Below are 17212 nucleotides of genomic sequence, written 5' to 3'. Positions count from 1 at the left end.
CACTCCTGGGAGAGGACAGAATGTCCTAAGCAGACACCTCGCCTCAATCTATCAGTGGGAAGGTGGTGGACAAGTGGGAGGTTAAAGTTAGCTTTTTACAGCACTTAACTTTCACTACAAGGAGAAAATGTACTCAAGTTATATTATCTTTTTCCAAGAAGCTGTGTTGAAATTCGGTAAAATTTTCAGTAAAATTTGAAGAGCTATAAAATATTCTTCCATTCCAAATGCTAACATAATACACAGAAAATACCCTTTAAAGAAAAATCCAACAAGTACTACTGTTGGTTTTGAATCTTTAATAAAAGTAAAAAATGAATGCAAAAAAACACAATGTTGAAAACTTAGGATGTATGTGAATCTCACTAGATGTTCAAATCTGGTATAGTGCAAAGTTTGTTCATACTATTTTACAAACTCAAATCACTTTGGTTCATGGACTTCCTATAAATTATTGGCAAAGAAATTCTTCAGATTCACATTTTCTTGGGCTACATTATTTCTAACATAGATTTCCAGCTGAAGAGAAAAAAATACTTACTGTTTGTGCGTGATCAAGCATATTTTAAAGATTCATCCACTGCTTTCACTTAATAACTTCTGGTTTTTCATAAAATGCCGACATGTTCATTGAAAACTTTTTTTACATAACTATTTTCAATTTCAGAAAATTTATAAGGGATCATTCCAAAGTTCAGAATGATGCCACTTTCTTTTAAACAAATTTCCTCTAAAACAAATTAGCTATAGTAACCTAAAATTTACTCCCAAGGTATCTTTCTCAAAACAACCCAACCAGGGTCAACACATAAACAAAATCAAATACATACATCAACACTCACAGGCAAGATAGTCTAAACTTCCATTCTGCTGACTGGTGACTTCTATTTAAAAGGAAAGTCTTTTAATCAAGCCACTTTAACAGAATTTAAAACAAACCAAAAACATTTAAATTGCATAATACAAAAGGTAAATTTGTAAGTAAAAATTAAAAGTATACTCAAAGCACAAAACTGGAGTATTTCAAAGGATAGGGTTCAGTGGAAGGTACAACAATAAAGTAACTTTGCAGCTGAAAGAAATTATTGCTGAATTTTGCCTTCATGCAGCACTGAAATGAATGCAGAACCCCTCTCTTTAACATCTCATACATTACAAACAAAATAAATATTTTAAGAGAATAGAAGGCTCAGATTGGTTTTATACATTGCACTTGAAGTTTAAGACCCAATGCTTGCAAATTAGGTCTGAATGGTCTACGTCAGTAAATGAATACATTGTGCTCACCAATATGACTATTTAGAAACACCAAATGTTTTTAACGTAGTGACATACGCACTCGTCTTTTTACAAGGCAATCACAGATTGCAAATTCTATAGGGCTGTGAAAAAAATAGTAATCTCTCTTCTGGAGTATCAAAGAAACTAATCATTTTGGCTCACTAAGACTGCAATACATAGCAGAGATATATTCACTTTTAGGTGATTATGGATTTTGAATACAATTTCATAAACTGAGGTGAAAATTTCTACAGACTAGTGTAGAATTATGACTTTTCATTGCCTTTTGCTTTCAGTAAGATTGTCTACACAAAACTCCACGGGTATAAGGAGAAACCTAGTTCCCATCCTGATGCTGTGCACCTCAGTGTGCGTGAGTGTGAGTGTGCATGCTCCCGCGCTGAGGGGGCGGGGCCCCAGATACCCCGCAACGCCATGACCCCACTCAGAGCACAGTCCCCCACACAGGCATTTTTTTTTTTTTAAAACACAACCCTATTTTAAAAAACTTTTGGATAAATATTATTCTTATTATACCATACTTGTCTTTGTTAAGCACCATCAACCTGTCTCCTTTGGGCACTGATACAAAATCAATAGCTGGTCATTAAGTTTTAGTTCAAGGCTTTGAAATATGGCAACTTGTTTTAATGACATAAATGAAATCTAATACTTGGGGAACTGCCCCTGGCCTCAACTCCCACCCACAGCCTGGATCACATTTCCCAGAGCACAGACAGGTACAAGTGCCATGAATCCAGGTCAGATTTCAAGATACGCAGTTACTGTTTCCACTTGCCATTCTAAAATAGTGAATACTTTTCCAGGAGTCATCTGTACTGGCAGCCCAATCTAAACAGATTATTTAGGAAAAAGATCATCTTTGCCACAATCCAGTATCACAGAGTTTCTTCCCAAATCATGTTTATTCTTCAGAAATCAGTGGGTTTGAAGGCTCAATCACTATGTGGCTTTTCAGGGACACCCTACAGATAAAAAGCAAAAAAAAAAAAAAAAGATAAAAAGACTTCAGTAAGCATTTAAAATATGTAATTTAACTTCAATATGAGTGCTACCACACAACTGCCTCTCTTTCCTTTAATAATACAGTAAAAGAAAATCAGCACAAAACGTATATTTTAATTATCAATTAAGTATGTCGTAAAGGGTAAAACATTAAAAACACAAGTGACTGCAGTAAAGGACCGAGACACACTAGAAAAGTGGGAAGAACTGGAGCGAAAGACTGGAGTTCTGCCAGCCACGGGCCTCAGGATCCTACAGTCACTCTGGCTCTAGAACCGTGGTTCTCGTTTCTATAAAATTAGCATAATTCCCTCTTAAATGAAATAACTTTGTAAAGCTGTTCAGACAGATTATTATGTAAGTGTAAGATATTACTGAAAGTATGACTAATTTAATATCTATACAAAGGAAACAGTCAATTTAATCAAAGCATAAAAAAACCCCAAAACCCACTGCCGTTGAGTCAATTCCAACTCATAGCGACCCTATAGGAGTAGAACTGCCCCATAGGGTTTCCAAGGAGCAGCTGGTGGATTCAAACTGCTGAACTTTCGGTTAGCAGCCAAACGCTCAACCATTGCGCCACCAGGATTCCAAAATCAAAGCACAGGATGATGCTTATTCTAGGTGCTCCTACAAGTTATAACTTCCTGTAATTTAAGTTTGTTTATGTGAAGAAAGGGAGGTATCTGCCGTAAATCTTTATTAGTGTCTGATGCCTCCATTATAACTACTCTACCAGCAGTGTGGTGAAACAGATATTTGAAACAGGTCACGTTTTATAATACCGAATAATAATAACAGCTCCACCTTAAATTAACATAGCGCTTTAATTACAGCTTAGGAATCATTTCTACCAATTCTTTCTCATTAGATCCTCTCAAAAACCCTGTGAAGTCGATACTACAGTTAGTACCATCTGCCAGGCACCACATGATAAGCTCTCAATATAGAATGGATGTTTCCTTGCTGAAGAAACAGATCCAAAGAGATTAAAATGACTTTCCTAAGGTCACAGAAATACTAGAGGGCAGAAGAGGAACTTTAGTGAGCAAATATTTTTTCCTCTGAATCTAAAGTCTTTCCATTTTACTCAACGTCCCCCTTCTAGGCAATCACGCATTAAGATGAAGGAGATGGACATTAAGATTACTTATCTAGAAAACCATAAGATCTTCTCATTTAAACAGATACGCAGGAAACTTCAAGACTCTTGGTTAAGTCACCCAGGAGTTCTGGTCTGCTAATTACTACCCTGGGGACACAGACACAATAAGACATTCTGGGGGGCATACATGCTTTAAAAAATCGGTCCCTGGAAAGCATTACAATGTTAAGTAGGACCTGAGGAAAGCTGTAAACAAACTTCAGCTGGAGAAAGCAGAGCGCGCGAACGCTCATTAACCACCTGGAAATAAAACTGTCATCCAATTTTACTACCTGTTCACTAATGTGCTGATAAACAAGTAGATAACAGAATTTCAGAAGCTATGGTCTAGGGGAGGCTACACTTAGGTTGGTATTCGAGTGAGAATACAAACGGCCACAGTGATGACAGCAGGGTCAGCCCGAGACTGCTGTCACAGTCAGCATGCTAAGTTTCACCAGTGCTGCCTAACAGCAACGTATCTTAAATGGCAAGATGGGATCCTGCAGCAAATCTAGGAAAAACATTTAGATGAATGGCAAGACATGAGCTATATGTTGGAAAGGGCACTCAGGCATACAGTGAAGACCTGGTTCAAAGCCCATCTCTGCCACTTGGGCAAGTTTAATCTTCTAAGCTTCAATTTCCTCATCTTTAAAATGGGCTCATAGTTCCTACTTCATTTGGTTGTGTTACGAGGACTAAATTAGATAATAATGAAAATGTTTAGCACAATGCCTAATGTAGTATAGGTGCTTAGTAAATGTTCATCCTCAGTAACAATATTGTTGTTACTATGACCATTAGCAGCTAACTGGGTCAATAAAAACAGGAAGGGCAAATTAAATTTTATGCTGATGCTGAAGCACAACTTTTTTCAGCCACGTATTGCTGTGGAATGCTGGACAACAGGAAGTGGATCCACAATTTATGGCTGTTGGAAGTCTGAAGCCTTACTTTTTTTGGGGAGAAAAGACTTCAAATGACAAATAGCAATAAACAAAAAAGGAGTAAAGGAGAATGAAGAACACCAAAGACACAAGGAAAGAATTAGCCCAAGAGACAGAAAGGGCCACATAAACCAGAGACTCCATCAGTCTGAGACCAGAACTAGATGGTGCCCGGCTACTACCAATGACTGCCCTAACAGGGAACACGAGAGTCCCTGACAGAGCAGGAGAAAAGTGGGGTGCAGAACTCAAATTCTAGTAAAAAGACCAGACTTAATGGTTTGACTGAGACTGGAGGGACCCCAGAAGACATGGCCCCCAGACTCTCTGTTAGTCCAAAACTAAAACATTCCTGAAGCCAACTCTTCAGACAAAGATTAGACTGGACTATGGAACATAAAATGATACTCGTGAAGAGTGTGCTTCTTAGCTCAAATAGATACATGAGACTAAATGGGCAGCTCCTGTCCAGAGGCGAGGTGAGGAGGCAGAGAGGGTGAGGAACTAGTTGAATGGACAGGGGAAATCTGGGGTGGAAAGGAGGAGTGTGCTGGCACAGTATGGGGACAGCAACTAGGGTCACATAACAATGTGCGTATAAATTTTTGTATGAGAGACTAGCCTGAATTGTAAACTTTCACTTAAAGCACAACAATAAAAATAAAAATATAAAAAAAGAATTTTTGACCTGCAAAAAAAAATTCTATAAAATGATGGCTACAGACTCATTATTTTCTTTTAAACATACAGGCTGGTGACACACGAATAAATTTTATGTCTGGACACAAATGACAATGGCATGGAGGGAAAACAAAGAAATACCATATCGGAAAAGCTCCTAGAACCACCGGACTGTAAGCAAAGCTAATGGTAGCTTCTGGGCATGGTTATCTTTGAAAATAATTACATTTCTTTTTGAGAAAGGGGAACAGAAAATGCGTGTTAAGAGCACTGACAGAGAATGAGGGAGAGGGAAGCTGGGGGCTCTGGGCAAAAGCACCCTCAGCATCAAACATAAACCGTGGGGGACACAGATCTGGACACATTTCCACACACTGCTGCACTCACTCACTGCTCTAGCACTTGAACCTCTTTGCCTTCGTGCCTACATCTTCTTAAGCAGTCACAGCCCCTCACAAACACCCGTGGTGTATGTGCTGATTTTAAACCACAAGTTAGTTCTTAAACACTGCCCCTAAAATAACAAGTCAGTCCCACTATTTGTCTACACAGCACAAATGAGAGGGAACGTAGAGAAGACAGCTCCGGGAGAGAGCAGCCACGTACACAACCACAGTGGGCACAGTCCAAGTAACTGAAAACAAGCTGTAGTGATTAATTCCATTTTTGAGACAATGAGCAATTTCCTAGGTTTTAAGGACAGAAACGTGTTTTCAAATTTTGAGTAGAAAAAGAGTAAACCTGCTTTTACAAATCCAATTAAATTAGAAAGTTCTAAGGATATAGACTTCAGTAATCTAACTCCCCTTTAAGAGAAAATGTTAAAGCTGCTCTTTTTAAAGATGTTGTAATTGTGCCTCTGATAATAAAGGTTCTGGTTAGGTGGTAATTTATATCACAGCCTAAATTTACAAGGCTCCACAAAAGCATATTAAGAGATTAAGCATTTTCTAAAGTTGACGATTTTAGAATACAAACAGAAAAACCTGCAGAGCAAGGCACACTGTTTCCTAATTTGTTAAGAAGATGCCATGAAGACTTAGTTCTCCCGTGAGTGAAGGTTCTTTTGCTGACTGGACAGAATTCCAGTCAGCCCTTGGCTGGTTCTGGTAGCTAGTCATCAGGGCCCTCAGGCCACACCTGGCTGGATCCCTGTACTACAATTCCCTCACCCCTACTCATTACAACCATCTTCTGCAAGTTTAGTTACTTATGCTGGGAGCGGGGAGGGGGACTCTAAAACAAAAAGCACTATGAAAAACTATAGTTAGACAGGAATAGTCAAAGCCTCAGGAATCAGTTTTCTAAAACAAGCCTTTATTTTTCATGCCTTTGACATACTCTGAAGCAAACAATATTTCCTATCCTTCAAATTCCATTGTCATGAAGAATACAATGTTGACTTCTGTTATCTTTTTGCTGATGCAGTAATATGAATTTTGGATCCCCTTCCTGTATTCTGAAGGGCAGTATTATGATTTCAGGCTGCAGTGGGTGAGCAGGGGGATGTAAGATCCAAGAGTCAACTGAATTAAAATGTGAAGGATGTTTAATGCCTTTGAATAACTGTGGATTTCTCCCCACAGTACTACCTTTAATTTCTTTACTCATCTTACTCTTCTCTATTTCCCAACACATGTCGGTCCTTCCTATGTAAGAGTACTGCACGTCTACTGTTCTTGGCCAGATCAGATTGAGTAATCCTTTAAAACCACTTAAGCGTTGGCTCTTTAAGGCCCTTGCAAACTTGCTTGACTAATTCTAACAGAAGCCACACTCCATCATTCTCGTCACTCTCCTGATTTCTTACTGCAGACATACTGCTATACAGGTTAACTAATAAACGCTTCATACTTCCTCACATTTCCCAATACTTTATTGAATTTAAAAATCTTAAGAATAGGACCCTGCTTTCTTCTTCCTTTGCAGCAGCCTGTAGTGGCCCCGAATATCACCAATTCCCTTCAGAGACTAATGCTGGGTGGGTGCAGTCTCAGGCAGAACTGGTAAAACCAGCTGTGATTATCTATCTGGCTGTGGAGGACCTCCCTGAAGAGCACCTAAGCTTCAAACTTTTGAGAAGCCTGCTAATTTTCCCCTTAGTTGGGATCCAGGGGTAAGGATTTAAATTTTCAGAGAGAAAATACGGTAGGTGCAGGTAGGAGTTTCACTGTGATGGCCTAGTAGGAAAGGTGATTAATTCTCTCTGCCAGTTTCAAGATGCAACTTAAATCCAACTAAGAGTGCTTCCTCCATTTTAAACAATAAAAAGAGAAACAAGCTTAAGTAAGGAGAATTACAATTATGCCAACTATGCTGTTTTAAAGGAGCCCTGGTGGCGCAACAGTTCTGCTGCTAACTGAAAGGTGGCAGTTTGAAGCCACCAAGCAGCTCTGTGTTCCATAAAGATTTCAGCCAAGAAAACCTCAAGGGGCAGTTCTACTCTCTTATATGGGGCCACCAGGAGTTGGAATCAACTCGATGGCACACAACAACAACCTGTTATCTTTAAAATTTTTACTATAGGTATCAAAGGAGCACAGCGAGGATTATATAATAAATCTTCAAATAGTATTATTTTCAAAAGGTATGATCTGAGCAATACTTTTGAAACCATTTCCAGATGTTCAAACTTGTGCATGTATGAAATTCCTATCTCTACCCCACCAAAATGCTGATTTCCTAAAACTGGTTCTACAATTCCTTCATCATGAATGCCTAACAGTGGCAATCCATCGTCACGAAAAAGTAACCCACTCCTTGAATGTTATTCAGGTACGTATTTTAATTTTCACAGCAGTCAAACTGGTTGAAGACAATTTTATTCCAAAAGCCTTAATTATGAACTCTCTATTAAAGGGTATTTGGAATAAAAAAATCTCAAAGTAATAAAAACAATTATGGGGTTTCCTCGTTCTACTCTGAAAACTCAGAAGATGGATCATAGGGGGGATGAGCTGAGTGCATGGAGGAAGAAGCACAATATTTTCACGTGAGACTTTCTGACCAGATTTTTAATATTAAAAAAAAGTAAAGTCCTTTGTTTCTCCACGAAGGGACATGAGAAACAAAGTTTTTACAACTGAGTCTCATCTGTTTACCAACAGAGGAGATGAACTATAAAGGAGAAGAGAAAGATGTTTTAGATTCAGTAACCAGTAGAATACAAATTCTATCTTTTTGAGAGTACTTAGATTTTTTTTTTTTTTTTAATATTTTATTGTACTTCAGGTGAAGGCTTACAGAACAGATAGTTTCTCATGTAACAAGAGAGTACTTAGATTTTTGTGAAACAGCCAAGCAGACTTCAAGTTCAGCTCCTCACAAGTAGTGATCAGCTGGCACAAATAAAAGTGCCATTATTAAAAATAGCATAAGGTGCCAAGATAAGTTTTCTGAGAAAGCCCAGAGTTTATCTCTGAGAGCAATGGCTTACAATAACTCTACTTTCTTTCTTTTTAGTCCATTTTACTTAAGCCTTCGAGTCCAAGTCAATTCAAAATAAAAGAAATAGCATTTGAATGCCCACAATTAATCTTCTTTTATTAAAGTGCACAAATGCCAATGTTTAACTACTGGAAAGAACTTTTAAAATTATCCTGGAATTCATTTGCTGTTCCATCTTTGTCAGGGTACTAGTGCTTTCTCCTTGAGTAAGGACAGGCGTTGCGCTCAGGTCCGAGTGGCCATCTGCCCGTCCGTCTCACCAGTCACGGAGGCCACAGATAGCCACACTCCAAGTGGCTCGTCTCCTCCTGTGCGCAGGTACACTGTGCCCTCAGAGAGCCTGTGCTTCTCTACCCAGGCCTGTGCCTGCAACAGGCCCTGAGCAGAGACAAGGCCTCTGCATCCTCAGACCCACGTCCCGCTGAAGAGATCACTATTTTCCTTAGCATCATGCAAACGCTCTTTGTGTTAAAAAGAAATGTTGACTTACAGACCCTCAGGGACCACAGTGTCACCGTATATGACCATCCAAACCTATTTCTGATACTGAAGGAGGGGAGGAAACTCACTCATTATAAACCATTCACTTTAGCCATTTCAATAACTTTTTCTCTGTTGTGACTACAGTGGTTAAGTGGATTCAGGAAAGCCACTTAACACAGCAGTAAAATGAAGGGGCTGCACTGGAACTCCCGTCCTTTCTGGCTCTAATATCGTAAGTATACAAATCTGTAAATCTTCATAATTTCTCAAAGAATTATCTGGCATCATTACTTATTTTTTTCTTCACCTATTCTTTTCTCAAAAAGTATTGTTCTTGAATCTGATTTGGACATATATAAACACAAATTATGTTATGTAAAGCAAAGGAGCCCTGGTGGCGCAGTGGTTAAGCGCTTGGCTGCTAACCGAAAGGTTGGCGGTTCGAATCCATTTGCTGCTCTGCAGGAGAAAGATGTGGCAGTCTGCTTCCATAAAGACTGCAGCCTTGGAAACCCTATGGGGCAGTTCTACTCTGCCCTATTCGGTTGCTGAGTCGGAACTGACTTGACAGCAATGGGTTTGGTTTTTTATGTAAAGCAATTCTATCAGGCTAAAAAACCCCAAGCATTAAGAAATGATACAGTTTTACTCACCATAGCCAGCTGTCGCCCTATGTTTCCTACTGTTACACCTCCTGAGAAAAATATACATGGGAGCCAAGAACGAATATAGAGAAAATCCGGAGATGTATACCTAGAACCACAACAACAACAACAAATACATATATAATTATAATACTTTTGTGCCTTAGCAGGTAATTTCACCAAGTTTGGGCCAATGCTGGGTTAAAGTTTTTCTTTAATGGGGATATACAGAATACACACTAACCATGCAATGTTACAAAATGTTAATATCTGAATGATATCTTTCACTGCTACTATTTGGTTTTCTTCTACATTAAATTACAGACAGTGCATTTTTAATATCTGAATCAAGAATAACCAGCATGTTTGAGAATTTCTTATCTAATACATGTATTTTACAAAAGCTAAATAAAATATAAAAACATACCCTAAGCTTAACAGGTATTTTTAATAAAAGTAACAGTTCTATGAAGTGGATATAAACATCAATATCTGAAAACACATACTTACTGATAAACACCATTGTACACGAGAAACTGAGTGATCAGAGTGGCTAGAAATGCTATGGTGATTCCAAGCCCAAGACCACTTCTTGAACGGTCAAACGTCCACCAAAGGCCCAAAGACAGGGCCGCTAAAGTCAAGGACAGCTGAACGTTATTGGCAAAATCCAATTTCTGGTGATGCAAAAGTTAAGGATAAGTTTTAAGATTTCTCGTAAGATCAAAAACTTTTTTTTTTTTAAAAACAAGAACTACACATGGGTTTTTGTTACTGTGCACCAAATAATTCACTATCCATAAAAACTGCCTAGTGAGTTAAGCAATGGGTCTGCTGGATACAGGGTTACTGTGATGATTAGAATTACCTGAAATTCCTCTGGGATCACTGAGTAAAAAACTTTGAATATATTTTCTGAAAGCTACATAAAAAATTCTGCTAGTATTTCAACCCTGTAATATTCTGGTATGAAGTCACCTACAGTCCCATTCTTATTTCTTCTTTTTATTCATAATTTGAAGTGAGCAATCACAATCGTCATGACCACAGTATGACAACACCTAGTCAGAAGGCCACGCCAAGTACACTGAGACCAACAGTACTGACTCACTGGTGACCACATGAATTTAGTCAGTGCTAAGATATATCTACCACTCATCTGTCGGTGTGCCGTACTGTGGTGGCTTGTGTGTTGCTGTGATGCTGGAATCTATGCCACTGGTATTTCAAATACCAGCAGGGTCACCTTGGTGGACAGGTTTCAGCACAGCTTCCAGACTAAGACAGACTAGCAATCTACTTCCGAAAATTAGTCAGTGAAAACCTTATGGATCACAACGTAACACTGTCCAACTCGCATGCTTTAGACACATCAACAGGGGGGATCAACTGCTAGAGGACATCATGTTTGGTGAAGCAGAGGGCCAACGAGGGTGAGGGAGACCCTCGGTGAGATGGACTGGCACAACAGCTGCAACAATGGACTCGAACGTACCGGTGACTGTAAGGATGACATGGGACCAAGCAACGTTTCATTCTGTTGGACATAAGGTTGCCACGAGTCAGAACTGACTCAACGACAGCTAATGACAAGATATCTTATAGAATCCTTCTAATATTCTTATTAAAATAGAGGTAGAGCAGATTTAAGGACTTGTAACTCTAAAAACATAGCTAAGATTTTAAAATATAATCTACCTGCTCTACAGAAACTCTAAATCACTTGAGACCTGTAAACCATAGACCATCTTCCTGAAAAATGCACTCACGTACAGAGAAACAAATTATTCCATATAATGAATTCCATCTATGGACGCCAGAAGTTTGGGATCTTATATTAGGAACCCTTGTTATAAAGAATAATTTTTGACTGGCCCTTGGACTTCTGTGGTCAGAGCCAGGAAGCAGGCAGAGAAGCAGAGCCACTTCTCCACCTCATCGTCTACAAAGGAGTTCCTATAACAGGTACAGTCACACAGTCTCACTTTGCCACAGGAACTACCAAGTCCCTGCACTGAAAGGAGAAAAGTGAATTTATACAATGAACTCCTAAGAACCAAGAAATACTGTCCGAGAAAGGAGAGAGTACGTATGTTCATTCCCCGTCTGGTATTATTCTGTTTCCTGAAATGAACTGGCAGGACTCCAGGAACCGGACCTAAAAATCCTGTTAAGTGCAAACTAAATAATATGCTTTAAAATAAAAAAACTTGTAAAAACGATTTTCAATTAACCTATGAGGTAATACATACTCTTAAAAAGTAACAAACTGCTTCAACATATAATATAAGAAAATCTTCTGCACATAACACGTTGGTTTAAGGATACAGCACTTGCGTGGTTGATGCCAACAAAAACTGCAATACAGCGCATTACACTGGCCCATTCTCTCTTAAACTTGTGGGGTTCTCCAAGATGACTGTCGATGCAGGGGTAGAGTAAGCCTACAACAGCTGTTAAAAGAAGAAAACAGTATTAAAACATACCAGCTTAAAATGAAATGATTTCTATGTTGTAGTTATTAACATAGTATATGGTGTAGACTGCCAAAAACACCAACAAATCAGTCTTAAAAAAATACAATCAGAATGTTCCTTAGAAGTGAAGACAGCAAGACTTTGATTCGCTTACTTAGGGCACGTCATCAGGAAAAACCAATCTCTAGAAAAGAACATCATGCCTGGTGAAGTAGAGGGCCAACAAAAACAAAGGGAAACCCTCAACGAACTGACACAGTGAGATACACTGACACAATCGCCGCCAACGACGGACTCAAACATGCCAACGATCATGCACACGGCGCAGGACAGGGCAACATTTCCTTCTGCTGTACGTGGGGCTGCCATGAGTTGGAGCCAGCTCCATGGCAACAAAGCAGAAGGCGCAGGACAGGGCAACATTTCCTTCTGCTGTACGTGGGGCTGCCATGAGTTGGAGCCAACTCCACGGCAACTAACAACTAATAAAGGACTCCAGTCCTCTTTCTAGAAAGTTAATCTGCTATAATAGTCAAATTAAGAGTCCTTTTATATTCTTGTTCTTTGATTAACAAACTTTTGAGAAGTTTAATAAATATCACTGATACTTGATTTAGTTAAACATGTCAGGAAACAGAGAAATGAATCAAGCAGGGGGTTTAATTATCCAGACAGGCCTAAAGAACAAAAAACTTAAATGCCTGCCTAATTAACCTTCTATTTTTATCAAGTGTTATTTCCATTTTACAATGAAAAGGTAAGCTTCCATGAATATCCTTGAGACCACAAGTTATATCACAAGTTCTTACCTTCCTTGTACCACCCAGAGTTGATGCTGGGCAAATGATGCTCACATTCGTGCTGAACAGAATGTGATGGGCTGGGTCATAAAGGACACTCCTTTCACATGCCCACAGGGTGGGACTGGACTTAATTTTCAAGGGGCTTAAAGCATTTACGTGAGGACACCCTGGGCACCTATTGGGTAGACAAGCCTGGGGTTAAGTGCTATGGGGCTGTTATGGATTGAACTGTGTCCCTCAAAAATATGTGTTGTAAATCCTAATGCTTATACTTGTGGATGTAATTCCATTTGGGAACAGGGTTTTCTTTAATAAAGCCGTATCAGTGTAGGCTATGTCTTAAGCCAATCACTTTGGAGATATAAAAGAGCAGATGAGGCACAGAAAAAACCAGACACAAGGGAAGACCCATGGTTTGTGAAGACGAAGGAGGCAGACCAGTCCACAAGCCCGGCAACTCCAAGGACTCCTGGCTAGAGAAGCTGAGACAAGGCTTTTCCCACAGAGCGAACAGAGAGAGGACCTTCCCTTATAGCTGGTGCTCTAAATTCAGACTTCTAGCCTCCTAAACTGTGAGAAAATAAATTTGTTTGTTAAAGCGACCCACTTGTGGTATTTCTGTTATAGCAGCCCTAAGAAACTAAGACAGGGGCACACGAGAGAAATGGGGGAGACAGACCACCATACACTGCTTTTTATTATTCTTTATTGTTCCTACGTGTGAAGCCCTAAGCTGTGAAAGAAAAAGCACTGGACCAGGAACAGAATATCTGGCATCTAATCCCAATTTGCCCTCTAATGGGTTGTGGCTCTTCATGTTTGTTTCTTCATGTGTAAAATTATGAGGGTTATGTAACTGGAAGACTTTGTGGTCTGGGATAATTAGGAAGTTCCAGAATTTTAAAGAATGATAGACTACCAGGAGAATTTGGATCAGTGGGAAGGTACAGCACCCCAAAAGAGAAATAAAACGCTAAAAAATAAAGACAGGAATGAACAAAACAGAGGTCAACAGTGGGAATACAGATCTAATGGGACTGGACTAGGAAAAAAAGGTTAGCCATGTAAATCACACCCAAAGTACCGAGGCCCTTAAGCCGGGCATAGTTCCACCTTGATATGGTGGGGGAGGGTGCCACTTTAGGTTCCTGAAAGAGAGACAACACAGGAATAGCCTGTGTCAGCCAAATACTCAGATGAAAGATTTTCAGTTTTCAATTTCATATTAGGTTTAGCCAAGTTCTAATTTTGGAGTTTTGAAAAATGGAACCCAAGGAATTCTACAATTGTCATCACTGTAACTTAATCTTACCTTTTAAGGTTAAAAGCTAAATAGGTGAAAATGTTATTATGGAATAATTTTTCCTTATGTTCTTGGCTAGATAGTTAAATATGTAAGGTATGAGGAACTGTATTTCAGATATTCCTGGAAACTTCAATTACAAACATTGAAGGCTAAACTAAAATATTTTTCATTTGAGATAAGCTTTTGGTTCAAAAAAGGAAAGTACTGTGCCAAGTGTGTATGAAAATGACATTTCAAATCTAGATGTATTTCTCACAAAGATGAAAACATTCTACCCACTACTTTATAATTACAGTCTCCCTTAAACATAGATGTTCTAGCTAAGACGACACACAGTGCTCTATTTCAAGACTCTTTGCTTCTTACTGTTTGGAGTCTATTGAGACTACGCCGTGCGTCCACACACCTGCATTACAGGGAGGCGCACACACAGCCAGAGAGCTAAGAACACTGGCTCTGGAATCAGACTGCTCAAGTTTAAATACAGTGGCTCGGCCACTTACTAGCTGTGTACCCTTGGATACTATTACATTAACCTCTCCCTGATTCAGTTCCCACATTTGTAAAATGGAGTTACAGCACAGTATTGTTGAACAGATTAAAAGTAAAGCATATAAAGCCTAGTAAGCAGTCAGTAAGTGCTGGCTACAAAGAAAACACAAGTACTTGTTAGAGTATACTGTAGTTACTTAGATACATGCTTGTTTTCCCCACCAGACTATGGGATGCTTAAGGAGAGGAGCCTGTAGTACTCACTTTTGTATTCCAACAACTCCCAGAGTTGAGCCTACTGACAGCACCTGGCAAACGTTTGTTAAATGAATGCTGTGTGACTAGAGAAGTATCCAGTAATCTGAAGATCAATTTAGTATTTTTATAAAACTGGCTAAATGATAACCAAGAAATTCTACTAAAGACAAGACAGTCCTCCTGTCCACAATTAGACTTATCCTACGCTATGTTATACATCTTTGTGACTGGTTAGGTTTACTACAATCTAAACTCTTAACAAGGGGTTTACTCTTTTCCTTAAGTACTTATCTATAGAGCTTTAACAATTCTAGGAGGAAAATACTTGGCTTCTGGCCACAGCTTGCTCGGCTATCCTGGCAAAAGGAAGTGCTGAGAACTCGCTCCCCTGGCAACCACCTCTTGAACACATGTGACGGATTTGTTTTCAGTTATCCAGCAGTGTAGCATGTTCACTGACGCAGCCAATAGCAATGCGGTACTGCTGCTCACCAGTTCTGCCAGCAACCAACCACAGGGCAGGAGCTGTAGATGACAGCTGCTGTGCTCTAGGCGAGGTTGTCCTCAACCTGCCCAGACACTAAGGGACCAGATCGCAGTCAGTCTGGCACGAGCATTGGCTTAAACAGTTCATTATCACCCTGCCTCACGTCCATCACTGAGCTTCCTCAAACTTCGAGAGAGCTTAGGCATAGACTACCCCTGGGGGTTTGAGATCCTCGCTGCTCCACTTTCCTCTATCTAAATATGAAAATTGAAGATGCTCAGTTTGCATCTGTGGATGATTCCATTTTCAAATAAATGTTTCCAGAGGGTTAGTTTTAAAAAAACAAAACAAAACAGGCATCTTTTATTTTTACTAAACAAGGAATGGCTAACTCACCAGCTGCTGTCCCACAACAGGGAGGAACCCACCAGGCAGAAGAGAAGATTGTGGCAATCACTTCTTCGGGGAAAAGGGTGACATTCCTCTGTATCTGTAGCAGGTTGAGCACCAGCGCTAGGACAACTCCAACTGAAAACAGCACAAGGCTCCTTTGCACCAAATGATGATGCCAACTGTTAGCGTGGCTGCTGTTACAACGGTGGACACTCACACCAGTGCTGTGACCACTGCTGTGACGCCTGTGTGATGGGCTGGTGTTCAGGGCACTGTGGTCCACCAGCAAAGAGGGGCTGGACACAGAGGGACTGATCATCTCTTCCACTTTCGCTGCCAGCCCTCCAGCTCCGGCCCTCAGCTGTTTTCTGTGCCTCTCACTGGCAGGACAGGAACAACTGCAGAAGTGGTCGTCTAATCTGGGCATCAGTGCCCACCACAGTCTGAGAGGAATTTCCTAGAAGGGAAAGAAAAAAAAAAAAAAAGGAGCGGGAAGATGAAATCATATAATTTCAATGAGACGAAGAAAGTCAAGGAAGGCTACACTTCAAGTCGTGTGACCCAAGCCAGATGCTGAAAGCTATACCTGTATTCATTGCCAACACATACAGTAAAAACAAAAGTTCCTCAGGGGAGTTAGTACTGACTAATGTAGAAGACACTGCCTAGCTACCACAATCGACTTACTGTACCTACATATGTTACTTCGTCTGTGTTCCTCAACCACAAAATGAACATATAAAAAAACCCACCCACATATTCCCATTGGGTAATGCATAAGTTGCTTTAAGGCATGCAGAAGCAAAGTGACAGAAAAATATAATTATTTCTCTTAAAAGAAAAGCAGAACCCTTTAAAACTACCCGCCTACCAAGTACCCCTACTTTTTATAAATCATGACGTGCTGGCTGCTTCAGTCAGAAAGTTTCCAAGACACGATTTACATGGGCCACGAAACTTTTGAGAACTGGCACAATGAAAACACGCCGGCATCCCGGCCCGCCGAAGGCCCCTCAATCAGCCTCTCCCAGAAAAAGTTAACAGGATCCAACCAAATGGGTTTGAACGGAAAACGCAAGTTCAGAAACAGCAGGGTTGGCTAACCACCTCGGTCGACCGGGAACCACTCGCTACGTTAACCGCGCGTTGGGGCGCACGTTGCCCTTTCCACCTACAAGGGCGCTCCGAGTGCCCGCTCCCCTCGGTCGGGGGCCGTGAGCAGCCAGGCCTCCGGGACCGTCATCACGACCCGACTGGGAAGTTTATCCTCCGAGCTCCCGGGAGGCAGGAACAGAGAGGCTTCGGACGCGGGCGGCTGGTCCAGGGCGTGAGGTCCC

At 40.3% G+C, this 17212-nt stretch overlaps 1 protein-coding gene across 1 annotated transcript; it reads right to left on the bottom strand.

The window, feature by feature from the left end:
- Positions 1–279: 279 nt before the first annotated feature.
- On the bottom strand, positions 280–17148 carry INSIG1 (insulin induced gene 1). The gene is made up of 6 exons (XM_004372758.2): positions 16462–17148; positions 15879–16332; positions 11988–12112; positions 10170–10336; positions 9669–9768; positions 280–2267 (listed from the first exon to the last, which is right to left on the bottom strand). Exons 2-6 carry the CDS (start codon positions 16300–16302, stop codon positions 2238–2240), a joined length of 846 nt encoding a protein of 281 aa, XP_004372815.1. The 5' UTR covers positions 16303–16332; positions 16462–17148; the 3' UTR covers positions 280–2237.
- Between the last annotated feature and the right edge of the window lie 64 nt (positions 17149–17212).

The sequence above is a fragment of the Trichechus manatus genome, unplaced genomic scaffold (assembly GCF_000243295.1).
Source record: "Trichechus manatus latirostris isolate Lorelei unplaced genomic scaffold, TriManLat1.0 scaffold00020, whole genome shotgun sequence".
Taxonomy (NCBI): Eukaryota; Metazoa; Chordata; class Mammalia; order Sirenia; family Trichechidae; genus Trichechus; species Trichechus manatus.
The sequence above is the reverse complement of the archived record's forward strand: the minus strand, read 5'-3'. Positions and strand labels throughout refer to the sequence as shown.